The sequence below is a fragment of the Rana temporaria genome, chromosome 1 (genome assembly GCF_905171775.1).
Source record: "Rana temporaria chromosome 1, aRanTem1.1, whole genome shotgun sequence".
NCBI lineage: Eukaryota > Metazoa > Chordata > Amphibia > Anura > Ranidae > Rana > Rana temporaria.
Window position 1 is genome coordinate 368,839,095 of NC_053489.1, and position 26,530 is coordinate 368,865,624.

The 26,530-nt window shown below is 45.6% G+C and overlaps 1 protein-coding gene across 4 annotated transcripts in view; it reads left to right on the forward strand.

The window, feature by feature from the left end:
* The window catches only part of PIP5K1C (phosphatidylinositol-4-phosphate 5-kinase type 1 gamma), a 486,720-nt gene that overhangs the window by 443,372 nt on the left and 16,818 nt on the right, over window positions 1-26,530 (forward strand). For 3 of the 4 annotated variants that reach the window (XM_040322323.1, XM_040322302.1, XM_040322309.1), the window contains one exon: window positions 17,402-17,476. The exons of the other annotated variant lie outside the window; for it this stretch is intronic. In XM_040322323.1, coding sequence (XP_040178257.1) covers window positions 17,402-17,476 — 75 coding nt within the window. The remainder of the gene's footprint in view (window positions 1-17,401; window positions 17,477-26,530) is intronic. 4 annotated transcript variants of the gene reach the window in all.

Here is a 26,530-nt window from a genome sequence, read left to right on the forward strand (position 1 = left end):
TAAAGGGACCATCAGAACCCTACATCTTAAACACCTGCTCAGGCCACATAGAGACTAGCGGCAGGAGGGCGCAAGGATTCATTGCTTCCCCCATCAGTGGGAATACAGAAATACCCCTACCAACGCTGATTGAATGCGATCAAATACCCAACCATAGGGATGAGATTCCTACCCCAGAAGCTGCATTTCACCAACCGCACCTAAGGCACCTAGCCAACGTTATGCCACCTATGGACAACAATGCTGAGATTCTACTCCTGCTTGGCAGAGACAATCTAAGGGTGCACAAGGTGCGCCAACAGTGTAATGGTCCTGACATTTGCCCAGAGGCTGGACCTGGGATGGGTAGTCATAGGAAATGTATGCCTGGATCAACCAGAAATCGACTCCTTCAAAACGTACCTGCGTGGAGACGGACGCACAACTTGTATTAAGCCGTGTTCTCATCACTATGAAGCGAAGGAGAAGTCTCCAGACCTCATACAACCACCTGACATAATTTCTCCCCTCTTTGCTGACGACTCGGGGAGATCAGTCTTCCACACAACCAAGGATGATGATAAGGTAGCCTTATTGGTAGAAGACAGAGAGTTTTTTAAAGACAAAATCAATCACTGGGTTTCTCCATTACCCTTCCGAACCACCAGGGTAAGGCTCCCAGACAATCAGGAGCAAGCGCTATCCAGATCTAACTATCTTCAGCGTACCATGAACAGCAAGCCTGAGACGAGAGAACACATTGTCGTATCATCCGAACTTAATCCAGCAGATAACGCCACCAGGCCTACGTCTGTGGGTTCCTTTGCTAAATCTACTTGGCTTACAGGCCCAGAGTTTCTGCTAGGACGGGCAGACAAATGTGAACAGGAAGTTTACAGCATCCAGGATCTGGATAATGATCCAGAAATCCGCACCGAAGTTAGCGCATTAGTCACTGAAACAAAGCAGACCTCCAGGCTTGACTGTCATCATTTTGAACATTTCTCCAGTTGGATGAGACTCGTCAGAACCATTGCACGGTTAGTGCACATCGCCAGATGTTATCACAATACTCAGGAAGATAAAGATTGTCATGGTTGGCACATCTGCCATAAACCATTCTCTGCTGAGGACACTTCTCATAGCGAGTCTCTCATAATACGTCATGTCCAGCAGCAGGAATTTAACGTAGAATGGAAGTGCTTGAACAACAGACATCAGATTCCTATAAAAAGTCCCCTTGCAAACTTAAACCCAATTATGGACAGTTTTGGCCTGCTCAGAGTCGGTGGTCGTTTGAATCAAGCCCAACTACAAGTTGCGGAGCAAAATCCTGTCATTATTCCCAGCAAACATCATATCACCACGTTGCTGATCCGACATTACCACAAAAAGACTGAACACCAGGGCAGACAAATCACTGAGGGCAAGTTAAGGTCTGCGGGTCTTTGGATTATAGGTATGAAGAAACGTGTAGCCCAACTACTGCATGACTGTGTGCACTGTCGTAAAGCCAGAGAAAAACAGCTACACCAACAAATGGCCGACTTGCCCGCGGATAGACTATGCACAGAGCCGCCCTTCACCTACACTGGCCTAGACGTCTTTGGACCATGGATGGTGTCCGCACGTAGAACCCGTGGTGGTCACGCAAACAGTAAACGTTGGGCCGTGCTATTTACTTGCATGAGTGTGCGAGCCGTTCGTATAGAGGTGATAGAATCTATGGACACATCCAGACTCATTAATGCCTTAAGACGGTTCTTCGCCATCAGAGGACCAGTGAAACAGTTGAGGTCAGACCAGGGAAGTAACTTCATCGGCGCCTGTAGAGAACTGAACATCGACACTAAGCCTATCCAAGATCAGTTGGCGGAGAAAGGTTGCACCTGGATTTTTAATCCTCCTCATAGTTCCCACATGGGGGGTTCCTGGGAGAGAATGATCGGGATCTCACGCAACATCTTAAATTCTATGTTGATGGATGTAAACTCTTCAAGACTTACACACGAGACTCTCGTCACTCTTCTCGCTGAAGTTTCAGCTATCATCAATTCAAGACCCCTTGTGCCAGTATCTATGGATCCTGAAACACCAGCCATACTGTCTCTGGCTATTCTACTTACCCAAAAAACGGACAATATGCTCACGCCTAGTGGAGAATTTACCCATGGGAATATCTACCAAAAACACTGGAAACGTGTACAACACCTGGCAGATTACTTCTGGAACAGATGGCGTAAAGAGTATCTCAATATTCTTCAAGGAAGGAGGAAATGGCAACATCAAAAACCAAACTTGAAAGAAGGAGACCTCGTATTGATGAAGGAGCAACAAACCGAAAGGATCACCTGGCCTATGGGACTAATTACAAAGGTTTTTCCTAGCAAGGATGGCAAGGTCCGAAAGGTGGAGCTGAAGATCTTCAGGAAGGGTGAGCTTAAAACTTTTGCAAGGCCGATTAACAAACTCATTCTAATATTACCCATCGAGAACGTTCCTGAAGGATGAAAAAGGACTGAACTCGAACTTCACAGTTTTACCCGCTATGGGTCAGCCAACCCACTATGTCGTGTTTATTGCATTTCACATGTTCTTTGTTACAGGTTGTATTATATTTTTATGGACATTCGTCATAGTGAAATCTCCTTACGTAAATTTCAGACGGGGAGTGTGCTGTTCTCCTTATAGTAATTTGTACATTGCATTTTTAATTTTTATTTCTCCATGTTTGTTTTCATGCATTTCTTTCACTGCTGCCATCTGCTGGCCAGAATTTGCATGCCACACACGTCTCTGTTTTGGTTAGTAAAGTTTTTTGTATTCGGAGGCGTGGACTCTTGCTAGGCAGGTCTCTTCACTGGGGGCAGCCATTTCAGTTTTCTCCTCATGGCTGTGTGACTAGACACTCCACATTTTTGGGCTCGAGAAGGCATCAGTTTTTGACCGCAGAAGTCAGCAGTAGTTGGCAGCAGCTCAGCAGCCACAGCAGCTAGCCTCAGGACATATTCTAACAAGTCAGCATTGATACCACTACTACAGAACAGTATTGTATCACCGTTTGTTGTCTTATCTGGATTGAATAAACCCACGCTGATTTCATCTTCATGTCTGAGTCTGGATCCATCTAACCTGAACATCTGCCGGTCCTGTCTGCCCCACTGCTTGGATACGAAGGTAAGAAGTCACACAGCTATTATCAGTTATACCTTCATTCGCCTTCATGTGGGAACAGAACACCGGGTCAAGTCGTTTCTCAAGCTCAGCCTCCCACTGGAGGTGATAAGATCTCAGTGGTGGTTTCCTAGAACTAATGATAGCTGCATAAATCAGAGATATGAGACCCTAGGATTGGGGGCGCGATCTGCATAAACTTTCGAAGGGGGACATTGTATAGGGGGTAGGGTGAGATCTGATAATTTGTTGGAGAAAATGTCGAAGTTGTAAATAACTATAATGCTCCCTAAGGGGAATGCCGTGAGAGGAACGTAAGGTCACAAAAGGAATAATCTTGGTTGGGGTGAACAAGGAAGGGATGTCTACAAAGCCACGTTCAGTCCACCATGAGAACTGTAATGGATTATCTCGACCTGGTGGGAATAACGGGCAATGAAGAAGGCGAAGTAGCGGGAGATGAGGGGAAATCGGGCCCTCTGAGTATTTGACCGCATTCCACAACCGAAGAGAATGGGCAAGACAAGGACCTATGGTAGGCGGGCGATGTGCCCGGGGAAGCCAAGGGAGGGAAGCTAGTGGTGTCGGATGAGAATCCACGAAATCGATGGTGGCCCACAATAGCATTTGCTGCTTCTCATGAAGATGAGACAATGGGGCGATACCCGCTGCTGTGTAATAAGCTTGTAAATTAGGGATCGATAGGCCACCATTGATTCTACGGGCAAAGAGAACCTGCCTCTTAATCCTGGGTCTCGTGGAGCCCCAGATAAACTGCATAATTTTGCATTGATGTATTCAGAGGATGTGAGAAGGTACCTGGACAGGCAAAACACGGAAATAATAAAGCAATTTCGGGAGATAAGTCATGCACACCGTCGCCACTCTCCCAAACCAGGAAAGCGGTGAGTGGACCAAGAGGCGAGCATAGCTGCCAACTTCCCGAACAAGGGAGGAAAGTTGGCTCCGTATAAATTCGAGGTAAGCTTATTCCCTAGGTAAGGTAATGATGATGACCACTGGAAAGAAAATGCAGATTGTAAGGATTCCAAATCCGAGGGCAGAAGATTTTAAGTGGTTGTAAACCCCTTTAACCCACTTTAACCTACATGTAAGCCTAAATTAAGGCTTACCTGTAGGTGCAACAAATATCTCCCAAACCTAAAAGGTTTAGGAGATATTTGCAGAAATGACAGGCACCGATGTCTACGGTGCATGCGAGCCGTAAAAAACAGTGCAGGCGCACTGAAAGTGACGTTTTTGTCAATGGTATTATCGGGTTAATGCCGTGATTTCCCGCATGCACGGGGACCTACTGGTCCCACGCGCATACGCGAGTGTGACGTCATCGCCGCTCCGGCCAATCACAGCGCCAGAGCATTAAAAACAGGAAATAGCGACAAGGGGACATGGCGGCGGCGGTGGACGGGACCGAGGCGGACTTCAGGAGCTTCGTTCTCAGGTAAGTGACACATAATGAGCTAGTATGCTGTGCATACTTGCTCATTATGCCTTCCTCTTGCAGGTGTATTTTAAAAAAAAAATATTACTGAGGGTTTAATTCCTCTTTAATAGACATTGCTTTAGATTTAGCCGGGTTAACTGATAAGCCCGAACACGAGTCGAAAAGTATCTAAAAGAGGCATCAGATTGGGAAAAGGAAATTCTGGGTTTGGTAACGGTCAATACGATGTCATCCGCAAACAGTGACAATTTGTGCAAAATACCTGCCACTTCCACCCCTGATATGTCCGGATGGGATCGAATGGCCTCCGCCAAGGATTCCACAGCCAGGATAAATAGGAGTGGGGAGAGTGGGCATCCTTGACGTGTTCCCCTCCTAATGGGGAAAGTGGATAACTCAAAACCGTAGTATCGTACTTTGGCCTGGGGGGAGTCATAAATAGCTGAGACTCAGCTCAAGAAGTGTGCTCCAAAACTGTAGTGACGAAGCACCTGTGTCAAATAGGGCCAAGACAAAGTGTCAAAGGCCTTATTGACGTTGAGGGACAAAAACATGTCTAATGACATCCCCTGCCTGTCTGCGAGGGACACAACCCACCTGATCCTTCTTTATCAGGCATTGGAGAAAGGAATTCAGGCGATTGGCCAAGATCTTCGTTAAGATTTTCATATAAATATTAATTAGTGGCTTCACTACCCGTTTCCTCACGTAGCTCTTTGTGAATGGCCAGCTGTCTTCTGGGACACACGCAGGTCCCAGAAGACCATGCACTCCATTCCCCAGAAGACCACGTGAGGAGGGAGAGAAATAAGCTTGCTGTGGTATAGGAAGTGGCAGATTAGGAAGACTGCATAGCAACAGCCATTTCTGGCAAGTATAAAAAATATATATTTTTTTTAAGTTTTTCTAATTTTTTTTATTTCTTTTTTTTTTAAGGGTGGACCTCCACTTTAAGGAGACAAATATACTATCTACTATACTATCTATGGACAGCTTTATGGAAATTTGGTAGTCCCAGTCCTTGTTTCTCCCTTCTAAGCATGTCATATTTTAACCTTGGTTTGGCACTTGCCCAAACCTATTTTAAAAGAGCAAAACATGCTATTCAGAAGAACTTTTCAGGAAGACCTTCTGGTATAGCCTAGAATATATAGAAAAATCATAGAAAGATGTCCATTTTAACCCTTTCCCTGCCAGGTCCGTACATCATACAGACCTGACAGTAGGGAGTTACACACACAAGTCCAGGGGCTGCAGGGGGAAAAGTTAAGCAAAAAATAAATTATTTTTACACCCAAGCACATAAAATCCCCCCCCCCACCACCCAAAACAAATGCAGGGGGGTCAAGAGGGTGTTCGCCGCAGGGAGGGCAGGAGGGTGTGTGCCGCAGGGAGGGCAGGAGGGTGTGGCGCAGGGAGGCCAGGAGGGTGCGGCCAAGATTCACAGGAGTAAGAGCTCGGATGTGTTGGGGCAAGAGCCCAAACCCACTCAAACTATTCCGAGGTCAGCAGCCATTAAAGCGGCTGCCTCTGCAGCCTTAGATTGGCTGACTGCACACCTGTACTGTTTGGCAAATCTGGGGGAAATAACTTGGTCGGCAAGGCAAGGATCTATTCGCAATCTATTGGTCACCTTTCCCCTGTTGACCAGTAGATTGTGATCGACTTACTGACCACAGAGAAGGCATTACATTCTTTTAACAGTGCTGAAAAAGCAATGCAAGGGTTTTAGACAAGTAACATTGGGTCATCACCAGAGACACATTTTTACTATCATAATACCTATCTCAATACCTTGTATTGAGGGGTTCTTTATAATGGCATTGGCTAGATGTTCGATTGCCAAAATGTATAGGATAGGTGGAAGAGGACATTCTTACCTCGTACAGTTTCCTATGGCTATTTGGTTTTATAACAGCCCATTGACTCTCACCCTCGTTGTTGGGGGTTTGGTATAGCGCCACTATTATTACCAAGAGACTTGATGGTATCCCTATCTGAAGCAGGGTTTCTAGGAAGCAGAGGGGGATTTTGTTTCTCTTCGCGTAATGCATTAAGGTCAAAGCCAGTGGTGGTTATTTTTATTTTTGGGGGGGGGGGGGCAGCAAACAGTATGCCAACAACCCCCCTACCCTAGTCGGTCGGTAGCATTTACCCCACATCGCTTCACCGTCTGCTTCCCCTGCTCGGCAATGGTAGCCTTACCTTACCCTGCTCTCCACGGGTCATCACGGTGGCAGCGACTTCCGTTTCCTCCCTCCTTGGCGGCCATTCGGAAGTCCTCTCTTTTCAGCCAATCAGAAAACGTGTTTCACAGTGATTGGCTGGATTTAGAATCAGTGTTTCAACAGCGAATATTAATTTGTAACACCTGGGTGGGCTCCTTCTCGCCCATTGACTCCCCCAGTACTCCTAGTATGTACGGTGAATGCATGTTTTTAGCCCCAAGTGCATAACTTTACATTTATCAACATTAAACCTCATTTGCCACCTAGTTGCCCAATTAAATAGTGTCTGCTTGTAAGTCTGAGGCATCCTGTAGGGTTCCACTATATACAGTAACTTGGTGTCCTCTGTAAACAAAGAAATGGTACTTTTAATCCCAAACTCTATATCATTTATAAAAGATTAAAAAGTAAGGTTCTACACACTAAACTTTGGTGTACACCAATAATATCTTTAGACCAGTGGTGGTCAACTTGAAAATTATAGAGGCCCTCTAACACTTCCAGAAGGCCACACAATAACAGCATATCTTCTAACCTCAACACTCAAAGGTTTTGGTCCTGCTGCATTTTTTGCAACCTATCGCATTACACACTGAAGAAGTTGAAGTAAAATTACCCCCAACTTTGGTGTCACTGTGTGCAATAATAAATCCAGCATTGGTGTCAGACACAATAATACCCCCCAACACTGATGTCAATGGATGCAATAATAACCGCCAACATTATAACAAAAACAGTCCAACGCGAGAGTCAATTAAAGTGCTGATAATTACAGTTCCTATTTTTACTCTAAATTCCTATATGTGCAACAGCAGCTTAATATTGAGCTACAAACCATTTCAATAAAACAAGTCCTTAATAAGTACTGGTATGTGCTGTGCCTTCTTGTATTCCTTGTCATATAAGGTATGAAGTGAGTTCCACCACCACTAATACACTGCTCTTATATCTGTGCAAAATATCATGCTGCACGCACCTCAATATGTTGACATATTGTATAAAAAATAGGTCACCATGTGCCTTTTCGCCTTTAAAGAGTCCCATCCACTGCCTCAGGATGCCTCTGGTCTGTTTCCACTTAGTCAGCTCAATCTTTTAATATGGACCACAATATTTTGGGGTATTTCTCCACTGTCACCTCCACTCAAAGGGAATAAAATCTCCACATAGTGAGCTATCATTAAAAAAAATGGCTCTTTATTAATAGACAATATGAATACCATTCACAAAGAAAGTGCACTAATCCAGCAGTACACCAAAAAATCACTGTATGCCATCAGGGTACATACCCCCTTTAAGATAGAGACCTCCGCATCACCTCTATGAGTAATCCATCAGGCACTTTCAAGTAATGTGTTGACATCACTAGGTTCTGCCCTGATGCATTTCATCACCGCCCACGTGACTTGTTCAAAAGGTACCCTTGAGGTGAGTGCAGAGTGGTGGTGATGGTAACCACTGGACATTTTTCACATTGAAGAGTGTAAAAAGTAGTATTATACTGAATGCACTATATGTTTTGGTAAAAATATGATATTTTGTGCAGATATAAGTGCAGTGTATTAGTGGTGGTGGAACTCATTTAATACCTTATATGAGAAGGAATATAAGAAGACACAGAGCATAGCAGTACTTAATAAGGGCTTGTTTTATCGAACTGATATGTAGCACAATATTCAACTGCTGCTCTTGCACACATATGAATTTAGGCCTGGTTCATACCTATACAGGTTTCAGTTTGCATATTCCAGGTGCATTTTGCTCCATTGAAGTCTATGGAACCAAAAACCAGAAAAAAGTCCCTGGCCGTTTACATAAAATGCACACATGTGTACTACATCCATAGACAACCATGTTAAATGGACGGTAGTGTGTTTCTGCAAAACTGAAAACGCACTAACAAATGCACAAGCGTCAAACCTTTAGGCCTCGTACACATGGTCGGTTTGGTCCGCTGAGAATGAACCGAAGTTCAGTTTCATCGGACCAAACCGACCGTGTGTAGAGGCTAGCGGTCTGGTTTCCTTTGGTCGAAAATTTCTAAACATGCTTCAAAACCGAACCACTGGACCGCTGGGTGATCGGACCAAACCGATGGTTAGTACAGAAAAGCATCGGTTCAAAACCCGCGCATGCTCAGAATCAAGTCAACGCATGCTTGGAAGCATTGAACTTCGTTTTATTCAGCATGTCGTGTGTTTTACGTCACCGAGTTCTGACCCGCTCGGATTTTGAAATGATGGTGTGTACACATATCAGGCCGTCAGGCCACTTCAGAGGTGAACCGCTGAAAACGAACCGACGGACCAGTCTCATCGGTTTGGTCCGACCGTGTGTACAAGGCCTAAGGCCGTGTACACACGGGCAAACATGTACGATGAAACCGGTCCGCCGGACCGTTTTCACCGTACATGTCTGCCCGGGGATTTCTGTACGATGGCTGTACTAACCATCGTACAGAAATCCGCGCGTAAATAATACGCGGGGCGTGTCCGCGGTGTCGCCGCGACAATGACGCGGCGACGTGGGCGGGTCTGCCAGTTAAATGCTTCCACGCATGCGTCGAAGTCATTCGACGCATGCGAGGGATGGCGGGCGCTCGGACATGTACGGTAGGTCTGTACAGACGACCGAACATGTCCGAGCGGGCAGGATTCCAGCGGACTGTTTTAAAACAAGTCCAGGAATATTTGTCCGCTGGGAAAAGGCCCGGCGGGCAAATGTTTGCTGGAATCCTGCACGCTCAGGCCTACACACGACCGAACATGTCTGCTGAAACTGGCCCGCAGACCAGTTTCAGCAGACATGTTTGGTCGTCTGTACGGGGCCTCAGAGTTTCAATTTGTATGCAATCAGGCAGGCCCTTGCACTACATGGTTTTGGTAAACCTGAAAAGAAAAACCTGCAGGAAAACTGATAGTGTGTATGGGGCTTTAGAGTACAAATAGAAACGAATTACCGGGACTTTTATTGACTGTTGCGTGGTACTACTTGTTATTGTATATTAGTGGATGTTGGAGTACACATTACGGTGTGAGTTACAACATAAGTTTACAGTACCTGCCACCGATATTGTGTCAATCTCGCCTCCGTTAGTGGCGAGATTGACACCTGCGAACCCTGTCGCGGGAGCCAGTGCCAAGCTCTGTCGCTCCTCCCGCTCGCCACCCCCCAATGGATTCCTATGGATGTGCGGGATCTCGTGGGGGCGGCGAGCGTGAGAAGCACAGCCTCGCATCAGTGATTTCCAGTGCGATCCTATCGGCGACAGGTACTGTATGTATAATCACAAAAGGTTTTGTGTATATAATTTTTATTTATTTTGTACATTTTGCTTAGCACATTGAACAGGGATTTTTTTGTGATTTGTAGTTAACCTCCAACATTGGTGTCAGTGAGGATCGGATGTCTTCAAAGAGCTCACCTTTCTGTGAGGCATGGCTCACCTCAGCTGATGCTTCTTATGAACATCAATAAGGCTACTTTCACAATGGGATGCCTGGCTGTTTTTGCTGCACTTTTTCGGCCGTTAGCAGGGTGCTTTTTACCCAAAATGGCAAGTCCTGTGGAAGCACTGCCCATTCATTGCATTGAGCAGGGCGTTTTGGTAGCACTAAATACAGCGCTCCCAACCCGCCCCAAAGATGCTGCTTGCAGGACTTTTGGTTACGTCTTGCAAGCAGACCGCCCTGTGTTAAAAGACCCAATGCAATGAATGGGAGGTGGTTTTCTGGAACTTTTCAGAGGCTATTTCTAGCGCTAAGGCGCAATTAAAATTGCCTCTGTGTGAAAGTAGCCTAAAATGTTTGAGAGTCTTTTAATCAATCAAAGTAGCTGCAAGCCACACCTCCAAACTCATTTCATTAATTGGACTCTATCCAGTGCTTTAAGTGGGCCAAAAGAGGTGCCGGTACTCTATTAGGCGCCGGTGCTCCCCCCCCCCCCCCAATACTGAACATGAAAATACCCTTAGAAAGTACCCTGAAAAAGAGCTACTGTAGAAAGAGCTACAGAAAATAAATAAAATGTGTAAAAGGGTATTGAACAAAATGGGCTCTGCACGTGCACTGTGCGAACACTCTGGAGCTCATCCTTAATCCTATGTAATGTATCCCTCTCAGGGCTTTCAGCATGTAGGGGGTTAAATGATTAATCCAGTGTAAATTATTGCAGGATTAATCATTTAACCCCTTACTGTAAGGGATTAAATGATTAATCTTGCAATCATTTAACCCCTTACATGCTGAAAGCCCTGAAGGATGCATTACACTGGATTAATCATTTAACCCCTTACATGCTGAAAGCCCTGAAGGATGCATTACACTGGATTAATCATTTAACCCCTTACATGCTGAAAGCCCTGAGGGTATAGATCATGAAGCTCTGTTATTGATCAAATTATTGCAGGCCGCAGCAGGAGGGGGCTTTTGGCAATGGCATCAGGCAGACAGGCAGACAGGCATGTTGTTACTGCAGTGTTTCTCAATTCCAGTCCTCAGGCCCCCCCAACAGGTCAGGTTTTCAGGATTTCCCTCAGATGAAAAGGCTGTGGTGATTACTAAGGCAGTGAAACTGATCAAATCACCTGTGCAAAATAATGGAAATCCTGAAAACCTGACCTGTTGGGGGGGCCTGAGGACTGGAATTGAGAAACACTGTGTTACTGTAAGAGTACTGTGCTTAGGCCCTCTGGGCAGGCATGCTGCGTGTGTACTTGCTGGAGAGTGAGTGGCTGGCCTGGTCGGGCAATGCATTAACATGTGGCATGGCGGTGGCGTGAGTCTGAGTCTCCCCAACTAGGTGCTGGTGCCGACTGCCGAGTCCTACTCCCATATGTATCGTCAGGCTCACCTGTCGTGTCAAGACTGAGTTGGCCGGCTGTCCCTCCCAGATGAAGTCCACTGCACACATCCGGACCGGCGCTGTCAGGGTGGAGGAGAAGATGGCAGCGGATACAGAAACGCGGGCGGGACTCCTCCAGGGGCAGCCTTTGGGCATGCGCCCGCCCACGTTCATGGATTGGCCAGCCCCACCAGCACATGACCACATACGCCCAATCACAGGGTGCCAGCTGCCGCAAAATGGTGGCCGTGCTCGGAACAGTGACACAGTATTAACATTTTACTGATTTAAAAAAAGTGACACGGACGCCGGTATTTTGTGCCCCCCCCCCCAATGTTGCGCCCGGTGCGATACGCCAGTGCGTTCCGGTACGGGAAACCCACGTACTGGGCGCACGGAGAGGTGCTGGTACTCTCCAGGGCCATTTTTGGAAGTGGCGGTACTGAGTACCGCCGCGTTCCGGCCCAGTTAAAGCACTGACTCTATCTATGCAAAATACTGATACCAATTAGCCTTTGTTTAAGTATTTAGTCTATAGGTTCTATGACAAACCTTCTGACCTCAAACAGATCTAGGTCCGCCGTCAATGCTTCCTCTGGCCAGATCCAGCACCTTCCAAGATTCTTCAGGTCCCCAGTCAACAGACAACACCTCAGTGTAGAGTAGCAAAACAAACTGATTTTTTTTTTATCACACATGGACATATCTCACTTCTCACTTCAAAACACGTCCCTCCGACCCTTGGGAAACAAGGCTGGGTAAACTGTCCAATGACAATGGTGCTACAGGTCAGGTGTGTTCCAACTTCTCATCACTAAACAGTCTTAGCAGGGGGGCTGCTGGAGGAATCTCCCCCTCTTTCCTCACAGCAAACACACTTACACATCCCATAATAGGTGATGCAACCAGCCACAATAGACAATAGTATACAGGCACACCCCATCACAGCAAATAATACACAGCAGCCAACACACAATATATACAATGTATACAGCATTGAGTCTGACTAGCACAGATCAGACTGGGGTTCTCATTCACCCTGTGCCCCTATTATAGATACAGGGTGATGTACACATAAGAGGGCCTGGGGAAGCTGGACAAGGAGCCTCCCCAACTCTCTAGGGCAAGCTGAGTCCCACAAACCCCAGACCCAAAGTCACTCCTGTCACAGGTTCACTTACATTTAAAATTTTGCTCCAGCACTGTGAATGTGTTATCGGCTTAAACACATTGGGGTTAATTTACAGGAAAATATACTGTGCATTGCACATGCATTTGATCCTCCGGAGCTTAGTAAATGAGGTAAAAGCTTCAAAGAATACTCAATCACATGCAAGAAAAAAAAATGTATTTTTGCTTGCACATAATTGGATAACAGAAATCAGCAGAGCTTCCCCTCATTTCAGAGCTTCAGATCTAGAGCAACTGCACTTGAAGTGCAGGTGCAGGTCACAGTATATTTGCCTTTAGTAAATCAACGGCCCCGTACACACGACCGAGTTTCTCGGCAGAATTCAGCCAGAAACTCGGTTCAGAGCTGAATTCTGCCGAGAAACCCGGCCGTGTGTACACTTTCGGCCGAGGAAGCCGACGAGGACCTCGGCTTCCTCGTTGTTCAATGGCAAAAGTCGGCCCGACGAGTTCCTCGGCGGCTTCCACACTGAACTCGGCGAGGAACTCGATGTGTTTGGCATGTCGAGTTCCTCGGTCGTGTGTACGGGGCCAACCTCATTATGTTTGTCTATATTTGTGACTTAGACCATACACAGAGCGAATTTAGGGTTGCAGGAAAGAAATTCACTCAATTCCCCCATCAACACAGTGTTGCTGCGGAAAGCCTTCCTGCCGGGCTATTGTCTTCTCCCCGCTTCTACGTACTATTTTTCGTATGAAACGAAAATCGGACGTTGAGATCATATCTGACAAAAAATGTATAGTCTACACTTCCAGACTATTAAGAATGTTAAGAAGGTGTGGCAATATGCTTTTCCTATAATGACTAATTGGAATGGATCATTTTTTTTTGTAAATAATTTTTATTTCATTTTTATACAATACATACAATAACAAGCCACACAGTGTGGAAAACAACCGGCCACAAAAATTACCAGTACACATTACATAAAGCAGAACAACACAAAAATTATCACACTACACAAAAATCCCACACAACCCCCCCTTCCTTCTTCCATTGCCCAGATAGATACATAGATGTCATGACCCTCCAGCCGGAGGCGGTCCATCATGACACAGAGACACAGTCTTGTGACTCTCCATGTAGTCCTATCGGATAACTTCAGGAAAACGGTTCCTTCTTACCCCGTTCCCCCCCGTTCCCCCCACCCACACAAAGAAAGGTCTGACGGAGAGGAAGCAGTTTCCCGTCCCCCAAATGATCCGTACATAACTTCTCAATTACCCCCTAGTCCTCCAACATCCCGAATATGTTCACTGTCCGGTGCTAGAATACCTGCAAAGGGTCAGCGTGTTGTACTTTGCTGTAATCAATCTGAGGCCGTATCCATGGAAACCATCCAACCTCCCCAAACCTTGTCGAATTTAGTCAGCACCACCCCTGCTCGAATAAGTAGCTTTGTAAAAGGGTACTGCCTTGTTGACCGCGTCTTCCAAGCCTCTATAGTTGGAGTCACAGAACTCTTCCACGATAGGACGATGCGCTTTTTAGCATAGAATAACAATAGAGTAAGGAGAGTCCGTATAGCCCTGGTAGTGGCCAGGGGTTCCACCAGATGTAATAGACATACTTTGACAGACATGGAGATAGAGATAGAAGTTACAGACCTAATACAGCTAGCAATGGCTTGCCAGTAGGGCTTAATCTGTGGGCACTCCCAAAAGATATGCATAAAGTTGGCTAAGGGTGCAGCACATCTTCAGCATAAAGAGTGCTGATTCCCAAACATCTTTGCTAATCTTGCCAGGGTGAGATAGACTCAATATGCAAGAATTTGTAGTGAATCAGTCTATCTCTACTTGAAGCTAGATGCTGAAATGCAGTCCCCACATATCATCCCAATCATCCCTGTCAAACAGGGCTGGACTGGGACAGAAATTTGGCCCTGGACTTTATCCAGACTGGCCCAATTTGAGAGGTCTCTCCCATGGCGGCCAGATATACAATTAGGCAGAAGTGAGAAACTCCCAGGCCATAGCTGTTGAGTCAGCTGTCTGTCCCCTCCCCCCATGCTCTTCTGTCATCCCCCCTGCTCCTCCCCCTGCTCCTTTGTTCCCCCAGGTGAGCGCTGCATGTCTTAGTTGAATGTACCTGAAGAATAAGTGTGTATAAGGCAGGTTGTACTTTAGTTTTAATTCATCAAATGACAATAAAGTACCGTTTGATACAATATGGAGTAAGAGCTTAATTCCATACTTGATCCACACTACTGGATCCGGGTAACCAAAAAAATGTGTTAAATTGGAATTTCTCCACAGGAGGATATTAGGTGAAAGTCTGGTGGAGCTAGGCGACCACAATCTCTGAGCCATAACCCATGCCCTCATCACTGAGCGCATGGAGGATGTCGGTGGATATGGAGCTCTCAGACCCCTATATACCAGATGAGACGGCGCCTCATAAGAGCCCAAACAGTCAGTTTTCATTGGAAACAGAGGCATCGTCCGGAGGAGCAGTCAACCAGCGGTGGGCCACTGTTAACTGCCCAGCCAGAAAATACTTGTGGAAATTAGGAACCACAAGGCCCCCCATGACTGCTGCAATATCGCCAATTTGAGGCGGGGAATGCCTCCCTGACACAAAAAGGGGGGAATCATGGTATCTATGGATTTGAAAAGGGACTTTGGGATCCACACCAGAGAGTTCCTAAGGCTATACAGTAGTGGTGGCAAAATTTGTCATACTCATCCGATTTTCGGATTGTGTACGGGACTTAAAGGGGGCTGAATTTAAATGCACGCCACACTTTTCACATTATTATTTGTAAAACATGTTGAAAACCTTTTATAATTTTCCTTCCATTCACAATTATGTGCCACTTTGTGTTGGTTATGACATGAAATCCCAATAAAATACATTTACGTTGTAACATGACAAAATGTGGAAAATTTCAAGAGGTATGAATACTTTTTCAAGGCACTGTATTCTGGGATAATTTGTCTGACACTATTCACACACAAACCTATAAAACAGTTTATAGGTTTGTGTGTGAATAGTGTCAGACAAGCTGGTCATACAGTATCTCACAAAAGTGAGTACACCCCTTACATTTTTGTAAATATTTTATTATATCTTTTCATGTGACAACACTGAAGAAATTACACTTTGCTACAATGTAAAGTAGTGAGTGTACTGCTTTTTTAACAGTGTACATTTTCTGTCCCCTCAAAATAACTCAACACACAGCCATTAATGTCTAAACCGCTGGCAACAAAAGTGAGTACACCCCTAAGTGAAAATGTCCGAATTGGGCCTGCAAACCAATTTGATGCAGTGTGCTGCGCATGGTGTGAGCACCGACAGGCTGTCCCCCATCCCCTTCAACCTCTGCAGCAATACTGGCAGCACTCATATTTCCCAAAGACAACCTCTGGATATGACACTGAGCACATGCACTCAACTGCTTTGGTCGACCATGACGAGACCTGTCCTGAGTGGAACCTGGCCTGGTAAACCGCTGTATGATCTTGGCCACCATGCTGCAGCTCAGTTTCAGGGTCTTGGCAATCTGCTTATAGCCTAGGCCATCTTTATGTAGAGCAACATTTTTTTTTTTTTTAGATCCTCAGAGAGTTCTTTGCCATGAGGTGCCATGTTAAACTTCCAGTGACCAGTATGAGAGAGTGAAAGCGATAACACCAAATTTAACACACCTGCTCCCCATTCACACCTGAGACCTTGTAACACTAACGAGTCACATGACACCGGGGAGGGCAAATGGCTAATTGGGCCCAATTTGGACATTTTGTTGCCAGTAGTTTAAACATAAATGGCTGTGTGTTGAGTTATTTTGACGGGACAGCAAATTTACACTGTACACTCACTACTTTACATTGTAGTAAAGTGTGCTTCCTTCAGTGTTGTCATATGATATAAAATATTTTCAAAAATGTGAGGGGTATACTCCCTTTTGTGAGATACTGTATATCTTCTTTGTAAATAATTGTTAAAACAAATACCTGTTTCAAGACATCTAAGTTTGAAATAATTTAGTTTGAGGAACTCCCATTTGTATGTGAATGACTTGGTTATCTCTAGAGGGATTGTTTGTTGTGAACAGGAAGATCATTCCAAGAAACAAAACCTTTGAAGAGAACATCTATCTTCAGGGAACTGTTTAACAATAAAAATTACTTGCATAGAAATGCAGAAAATTGTAGAGCAACTTGAGTAAGCTGAAGATAGAACGAAAAGAAGCTTGGTGACCAGTGTGGGGCAATATGTTTTCATTTTAATTGTGTTTTATAGTTGTGTTTTTCAACAGTTTTACCTGAATTTTTGTCTCTGTAAACAAAATTATCTTTTATATGTAATTGTATTGTGTTTTTCTTTTGCCAATGACAACACTAGACCCCATAAGAGAACTTTAATATTAATAATTATTTTCTCTTATCTGTCGTTAACTGTTTAAACAAATTGTCTGTTTCTTAAGTCAATTCATCCACTCTTATTTTTTCCATTCTTACTCTCTCCATTCTTTGTGGTCACTTGGTTTACTTCATCTCATCTTCCAACCAGTTTACGGATGGGCGATATTGGGTGTATTCTCCCCAACCCTGTCAGATGCGCTCTGCCACTTCATCCATTAACTCTGTGAGTGAGTACTACTAATGCATTAAAACAATGCAGTGTTCACTCAGTTTGAGCCCATGTGGTCAATTTGTTTATTTAATTTTCATTAAATATTTTTTAGTTAAATTGTTTTGTTTCTCCAAAAATATATGTCAAACAGCCAGAATTATCTCACACAATCTGGCTGTGTTTCATCATTTAATAAGGAAAAGCAAGAATCCAAAATATATATTTCTCTTTCATTCATTGACGGACACAGCACTTTAATTTTGACCTTAGGTTATGTCGCCACCTTCAGGAGAGGACTAGGCTGAACATGTAAAAACAGCAAAGCTGCACAGAAAATGACCAGGGGGCAGTTCTACTGGCTATAACCCCTCACACTACATCCAGCAGCTCAGTTTTATTCTGCCTAGTGTAGGAGAAGGACCTGGCTCCCGGTGGGGACCATTGGTCCTGGTGATTATTATTTTTTTCTGCTGATTCCTGTGTCTGCTGATTCCTCTAACCTACTATCAACAGCCAGGCTGGGTGACAGGCTGGATAATATAGATCCTGGTAGTCTCCCCAGCCTGGCCATCGAGCGTGAGCAGGCCTTAGAAAAGGCTGGGTCGACCACGACATGCCCTGTCATTCAGGGGTGGCTGGTGAGCTATATGCTCGGGGGCACACATATGATCGGGCTACTGCTGTCCGTGTCACAGTGTGCCCTGGCCGACAGCCACCCCATACCGCTTGGGTGATGGGTCTGTCTGTGAAATGCAATCCCCACAGGATGGGTAAGTATGGTTTCTCCTGTCTCGGCAGGATGGAGCAGCTGGACATTCCCTTGGGAGCAGGCCCGTCGGAACAAGAGAGGCAAAGGAGGCAATTGCTTGGGGCCTCGAGCTGGCCAGGGGCCCCAGCATCCAGCGGCACAGACAGCAGGATTTTTGTATCTTTAATGGGGATAATAACACTGACCAAGCCGCCGAGCCGATACCAAAAACCGATACATTCGGCGCTGTACTTTCAGCTCTCAGCAGGAATTCCCTGCTAACAGCTGAAAAGTAAAGAAAAAAATGCTGGCGATCATTGGTTGTCAAGGAACGGGGCCGCCGCTTCCTTGACAACCAATCACGTGTCCTTTCCTCCCCACCTCCTCCTCCCCTCTCGTCAGCTATCACCATGCGGTCAAGGGCGGCAAGTTTATCTGTGGGAAAATTGTGTGGGGAGCAGCGTAACGTGGGCAGCCGATGGACCCGTGCTGTCCCTCCCTGGGTCCGATGCCTCAGCAAGCTGCAGGAGTCGGGACACTACTGACAGCGCCGACTCTTGCACAGAACAGTGAGGGGGATCGCTGACACGTGCATATCAAGTGCAGAGAACCGGAGGACCTGCGGGCGGAGGTAGCGGCACTCGGAAGCCCTGAAAGAAGTACACGCACGGTGAGTAGATGGCTGTGTGATAGAGGCGGAGGCTGGGCGGGACTATAGGAGGACTACAATCTCCAGCATGTCTATGTGCGGCTGGAGGTGTGCGGCTGGAGGTGAAACTATGGTAAGACCACATGTGAGTGTCTGGATGGCAGGGGGAGGAGCTCAGAACACCCTGCTATTTTTTGAGGGGGCAAACTGCTGGCAATTGATAGGCACAGTGGTGACAATTAATGGCATGGCACATAGGCGAAAATTAATGGCACAGTGGCTGTGTTTTATGACATGGCACAGTGGCGACAATTGATGGCATGGCACAGTGGCGACAATTGATGGCATGGCACAATGGCGACAATTGATGGCATGGTAAAGAAAATGGAAAGAAATCTATGGTAATTGTTTTGTATATATTACCTGATTCAAAAAAGAAGCAATTAGACCCCTTTCACACTGGAGCGTATTGCAGGCGCTATAAGATTAAGGGCAGTTTGCAGGCGCTATTTTTAATCTTATAGCGCCTGCAATACGCTCCAGTGTGAAAGGGGTCTAATTGCTTCTTTTTTGAATCAGGTAATATATACAAAACAATTACCATAGATTTCTTTCCATTTTCTTTACCATCCCATTTCCATCTAAGAGTCCTTTCACACTGAGCCGCTCATAGCGTCGGCGGTAAAACTCTGCTATTTTTACTGCCAACGCTATGGGCGGATTTGCTAGCGCCTGAGGAAGGGTTAAAACCGCCCGCAATGCGCTGCTGCAGCAGCGCATTGCCAGCGGTATAGCTGCGCTGTCCCATTGATTTCAATGGGCAGCAGCGGTAAAGGAACGGTAAATACACCGCTCCTTCTCCGCTCCAAAGATGTGGCTAGCAGGACTTTTTTTTTACACTTTTTTTTACCGTCCTGCTGGCGCAATTCTCCAGTGTGAAAGCCCGAGGGCTTTCACACTGGAGACAATTGAGCAGCTTCTTAAAAATAGCGCCTGCAAATCGCCCTTAAGAAGCTGCTCAATTGTCTCCAGTGTGAAAGCCCTCGGGCTTTCACACTGGAGCATTGCGCCAGCAGGACGGTAAAAAAAGTCCTGCTAGCCGCATTTTTGGAGCGGAGAAGGGGCGGTGTATTTACCGCTCCTTCACCGCTGCTGCCCATTGAAATCAATGGGACAGCGCAGCTATACCGCTGGCAATGCGCTGCTGCAGCAGCGCATTGCGGGTGGTTTTAACCCTTCCTCGGGCGCTGGCAAATCCGCCCAAAACTGAAAAATGTTAGTGTGTGTTTTAAGTATGTTGGATTTCGTTATTGTGCACTTTAATGTATACTTGATTTTATGGTACAGTGGTGTTTTTTGCAAATGATAACATTTTATGCACATTATATACAACAGCAGTATTTGCACTGTAAACCTTCATTTTTTATATAAAGTGTGGGTGAACTTACACTGTATCGCTATGCTGTGGTTCTTGTAGGCTTTGTGTGCGTGCATGGGGGGGGGGGCCTCCATGTCCATTTTGCTTGGGGCCCCCAAATTCCTTCAAACGGCCCTGCTTGGGAGGTCGACTAGGGGGTCTCTCACTCTCCTTTTCTTCTCTCCCTGTCTTTTTCCCTCCTCCCCGAGCTGGGGCTGCTGTGTGACTGGTGGGGGGTTCCGAATGCTGGCAGGGGGCTGCGCTGGGGGTTGATGGCCCTTCCCTGTCTTATTACCTGGTGGGGTGTCTAAGGGTACTTTTTTGGTGCAGGCCGCCACCATTTTGGTGTGGTTTTCCAGTCAGGAAGGCCGGCGGCCTTTTTCCCGGAGCCTGCGGGTGCTGCTGAGGCAGCCGGTGGCCATTTTCTTGTGGTTTTCAGCTTGTTTTACCTCTAGCGCTGGGACTGTTAGTCTGGAATGGCATAAATTACACAGAACACTCCGTGACTGACACAGGGGAGGACGGCAGCACAGCGCGGTACCTGGGTCAGGGTGGTGAGTCCTGCGGGGGGGGCCCTCGGTCTGTGGCCACTAGGAGGGTGGACTTTTGACTTACCTTGGCCTCTAGCGGGTGTCAGGCGAGTGTGGGTCAGCACGGCCTTAGAAGCTGGCACTTCTTCCCCAGATATCCCTGTTGTGGCAACCGGTTCCTCTGCACCTGCGGTTCCTATGGACGCTTTGTCGGCAGTCCTGGAGTCTTTCGTTGCCTGGGTGAAAGCGGCGTGCGGGCGCAAGGGGGGTAAAAAACAACCACCTCTCGTCTTCTGGGGAAAGCTCTGATTCAGACTCGGGCCTTGCTGTGGCACACTGCCCCGTTCTGACATTTCAGAGGATGCGGACCAGGACCATTCGGCTAGTGAGGATGAATCCGTGTCTGGGTCAGTGCAGGAAAGGGCGCTTGTAGGAGCACTTATCACAGCGGTGCGGGATACCCTAAAGATGGAGGATACAGCGGGGGCATCTACAGACGTGTCGGTCCCTTTTGGGTCCCACAAGCCGGCCCGCATGGCTAAGGTGTTTCCCTACCTAATTTAATTTGATACGTTTATTACAAAGAATGGGAATGGCCGCAGCAGGCTTTTTCAGTCCCAAAGCGCATGGCGGTATGGTACCCCTCTGAGGAGAGTTTCCTGAAGAAATGGACATTTCCCCCGGTTGTGGACCCCCCGGTCTCCAGGTTAAACAAGGTAACCATGATTCCGGTGGAGGGGACCCCGGCTTTTAAGGACCCTGCCAATCGCCCGGTCCATGTTCACGATGGTGGGGTCAGCATTGTGGCCAGTATTGGCCACGGCCCTGGTGTCCCAGACACTTACTGAATGGGCAAAATTGTTGCACCGAGAGCTGGAAAAGCAACAGGCTTCCCCGATCTGCATTGAACTGGCAGACCTGGCATCTGCGATGCGGCCTTAAATACGGCTCCTTTACTTTCTAGAGCCTCAGTATTTGCTGTGGTGCGCCGTCGCCTGATTTGGCTAAAATGCTGGTCTGCGTACCAGGCAGCTAAGAAAGCTCTGGCAGATTTGCCCTACCAGGGGAAGAGGCTATTTGGAGCCTCACTGGATGACTTTATTAAGAATGTTATAAAGAAAAAAGAATGAAGCTAGATCAGTTGTTATGCAATTCCAAGGAATCACAATCACATCCCGGTAAAATTTGGAAATTTTATAGGAGAAAAAAGCCCCTGGGATGGTACGGATTGTAATAATAGGATGGAATTGTCAAAAAGTATATAAAAATAGAAAAGTTTATTTGGTATAAATCATGATAATCACAATATACAAAAAATTTGAAAAAAAAATAAAAATTCATTTAAAACAAAGGAATTGTCATACAAAGTGAATTCACCAATATACAGAAATCCACACCCGAATGCTGACAAATAAATCAAGGCAAACAAGGGTGGATAAAACCCGACATGTTTCGGAGGCAGACGGTTAGGTTAATTCATAAACCATATGCAAATTCCTTCTTCAGGGATTCTTAACATTGGTGTAAACAATAATATTTAGTTTTTCCTAGTAAGGAGAAAAGAAAAACATAATATAAATATAGTTTGTAGCATTGTTAATTTCTTAGATTGCTTCTAGAGCTTTTTGTTTTGCATATCATTCACAGGCATTATGTCCAACATCAAATACAGTCTATTTAGTGACTAGAAAAAATACATAGTACTTACATCATATGATGATATTTACACATGTGGATGAACTGGGCATGTCTGGTTGGATGAATCTCTGGGGAGGCCCAGCCCAAGTATAATGCGTATAGCCATAAATTATGAAAAAATAAATAATAAAAAGTATATATGTATAAAGGGTCTGGCCCTTAAAAAAGTCTGGCCCTTTAAAAAGGTGGAAGTAGGGTCATTGTTCCATTGAGGTTTGGAATATTGGACAAAAAAGGGTCAGAAATAAGCTCAGCAGAGAGATGGAACCATGCAGTGTGTCAAATCTCACGAGGATAGATGCAGGCAGAGTGCGGTGAAATCTATTAAAATAAATTATTATGGATAAGTATATATACGGTATAGAGAAAAGGAAAGAAAAAAAAGAATGAAGTAAAAATGCCAACAGCACAAACCAAAGAACTGGCGGATGTGAGTACATACCGACCAGCCAAGCAGAGCTTGGTGTGCTAGTGTGCAGCTTAACAAAACAGAATGTTACTGGGGAGGGAGGATGGTGTGAGCGTGTGACGTGGTGGGCGGGCTCTCCCTTTGAATGCTCTCAGTGGCGCAAGACGCCAAGTTCAGCCGAGTAATCTGATTCCTTTCCAGACGCGGATCAAAGTACTGCACCATAGCACCGTAGCTAATTGCATGCAAAAATGCAGTGACGACCACTTGCGGGACGCCAACAGCTTCAAGGGGAATGGTCGCTACATCTGGATGGGGCACACCAGACGTGGAGCTCCTGGCTTCTCGACTCAATTGGAAGGTATTAAGGTTTGTGGCCAGGTCCAAAGACCCCTGGGCGGATGCGGCAGGCACGTTGGTAGCCCCATGGGGGCATTATCGGCTGATTTATGCCTTCTCCCGCTAAAAGTTCTCCCTTGTCTGCTTTGCAGAGTGGAGACCAAGGGAATTCCGGTGATTCTTATTGCCCCAGATTGGCCTCAGCATCCCTGGTATGCCGACATAGTTCGGATGGTGGTGGATGCAAGAGGACCTTCTGTCACAAGGTCCTATACTTCATCCTGCTTTACAGTCGCTGGCTTTAATGGCTAGGCTGTTGAAGGTTAGGTGCTCAGGGACCGAGGCCTGTCGGATTCGGTAATCTCCACCATGCTGAGGGCGCGGAAGACATCTTCTCGGAAGATTTATCTTTTGAGGGCATCATTGGAAAAAAATACAAATCCTTTAAAAGTTCACCTTCAAAAAAATAAAAAATGCACATCTTTTTTTCAGGACACAAAAAGGCATTACGTTTTCTTATCTATTTATTTTTATTTATTTTCTGGAGCCTGCAGGTGCAATGTCAGGATCCTGAAGAGTCTTCCTCTAGTTTTGTGCCCGCATCCCCATACAGGCTTTCAGCTACAAGACTAGAGGAAGACTCAATGTTTTTTTTATATAATCTATATTTTATTATGCTAAAAGCAAAAATTTCTATACAAAGAAAAATAAATGACAGGAATAACAGGAATCATAGAAGCTATTCCACACTGAACCGCAACATGTATCACATGTAATTTATCATATATCATTTATCACATTCTTTAGCATATATCACCTATCATAAAGCTACTGTTCAAACGGTGGTCACGGTGGTGTGGGAAGTATGCTCAGCTTTAGAAATTAGGGTCAGGCTGTTGGTGGGTGTGTCTCCAAATAGCCAGAACCTCCCAAGTTGATAGCTTAAAGGGCCCATCAGGAAAAGCACCCAGCAAATACCCGCCCTCAGCCATTCCAGCTGGCTAAGGTACTTCTAGTTTGAACAGAGTACATGTCATAGGAAAGGAGAAGAAAACTAAATTAAAAGAGAAAAACAATGAAGGAGAACAATATAAGCCAATGTAAGCCTCAGTGAGCTAGAAATATCAACCAAAGCAGAACGTGTTTTAAATAATTTAGGACATGTCAACTCTTTCAAGAGGGGAACACTCTGATGCCATAAGGAGCTACGAGGTCCCAGAGACCCTGGATGTGTAGTGGGTCCATGTGGCCCAAACTGTTTAAAATTTACTATAACTATCTTTGCACTTGGCCACCCATTCCTTCGCTGCCATTATGCTGTTAACCATTCCGATCCACTCGGCCCAAAGGCAGAAGAGGGGGGTGCTTTTGTAAACAAGGCATTCCCCTATTCTGCCTAGTGACACTGTCACTGATGGCTGTTCCCCGTGATCGGGAACGGTCATCAGTGACGTGTCACGTGTAGCCACGCCCCCTAACAGTAAGAATCACTCTCTAGGGAACACTTAACCCCTACAGTGCCAGTGTCATTTTCACAGTAATCAGTGCATTTTTATAGCACTGATTGCTTTAAAAATGACAATGGTCCCAAAAATGTGTCAAAAGTGTCCGATGTGTCCGCCATAATGTCGCAGTCATGATAAAAATCGCTGATCACCGCCATTACTAGTAAAAAAAAAATATTAATAAAAATTCCATAGAACTATCCCCTATTTTGTACACGCTATAATGTTTGCGTAAACCGGTCAATAAACGCTTATTGCGATTGATTTTTTTTACCAAAAATATGTAGAAGAATATGTATCGGCCTAAACTGAGGAAACATTTTTTTATATATATATTTTTGGGGGATATTTATTATAGCAAAAAGTAAAAGATCTTGAATTTTTTTCAAAATTGTCGCTCTATTTTTGTTTATAGGGCAAAAAATATAAACCGCAGAGGTGATCAAATACCACCAAAAGAAATTTCTATTTGTGGGAAAAAAGGACGTCAATTTAGTTTGGGAGCCACGTTACACGACCACACAATTGTCAGTTAAAGCGACGTAGTGCCGAATCGCAAAAACTGGCCTGGTCTTTGACCAGCGTAATGGTCCGTGGTCAAGAAGGTGCAGCAATATGCTTTTCCTATAATGACTAATTGGAATGGATGGCACATGTAGCAAGAACCACATGGGAGAATCTGGGACCTCAATATCGAGAATCAAGCTAATTTGTTTTTGAAAATATCCTGCCAGAAGGGTCATAGTTTGGGACATTCCCACCACACATGAAGGGAAGTACCACGCTGGCCACAGTTCCTCCAACACAGATCAGATATATTAGAGTAAATCTTAGCCAGCCTTACTAGGCTAACCCACTGGTACAGCCTGTACCAGTGGGTTAACAGCTTAAGCTATTCTCTTGCCTCTTCATGTCCACAGAACTGGTATGGGTCAATTGGAACAAATGGTCAAGTTGGGTTTCTGAAAAAGTTTGCTGCAGGTGTCTCACTCACTCTCAAATGTAAAAGGGCCTCGCAGAAGGTCCTTTTGACCAAAGCAGTTTATACAACACCAAAATAGAGCGAGGTATCGGGTCTTTCTCCAAACAAAATCTCTCAAACAGAGTTAATGTGGAAGGTGGGCGAATCTTAGGGGACTGAAGAGGCACAAAATGATAAAGCAGTCTGTACCTCCAGGTGTCTAGCGGGAAGCGCCCATACTGCTCTCTCAGGGCTTCCAAAAAACAGAAACCCCTGCTCCTGAATAAATATATTGCATCGGCCGCCTATGTTCTAAAAGATCTTAGCCGTTCACCCAGCTCAAACCATGCAAACCCTCCCAAGGGTGCCAAGGGGGAAATTGGTGGAGAAAGAAGCCTTGTCTATTAATGGCATTCCATAAATGTAGGGGAAGGTGGGGGAGACAAACTCTGAGAACCCCCTATGTTGGCAGGGGAGCCATGGGGCATGAAATAAGTTGAAAACAGCTTGAAACCTCTCCTTAGGGATCCAAATGTTATCCTTACCATGGTGAAGTCAATCCAGAATTCTCTGCAATGCCACGGACTCATGATATCTGCATATGGCCAGAATACCTAGGCCACCCAATCATTTAGGGCGCTTCAGAATGGGAAGAGCAAGACGCGGCAGTTGATTGTTCCAATTAAACCATGTGAAAAGGTCGTTGAGGCTTGAAAACAAGGGCCAGGGCAGTGATATAGGTACCATTTGAAAGTAAAAAAGGATCCTCGGTAGGATTGCCCTGTGTTGCAGTAAAGTGTGATAGTAGAT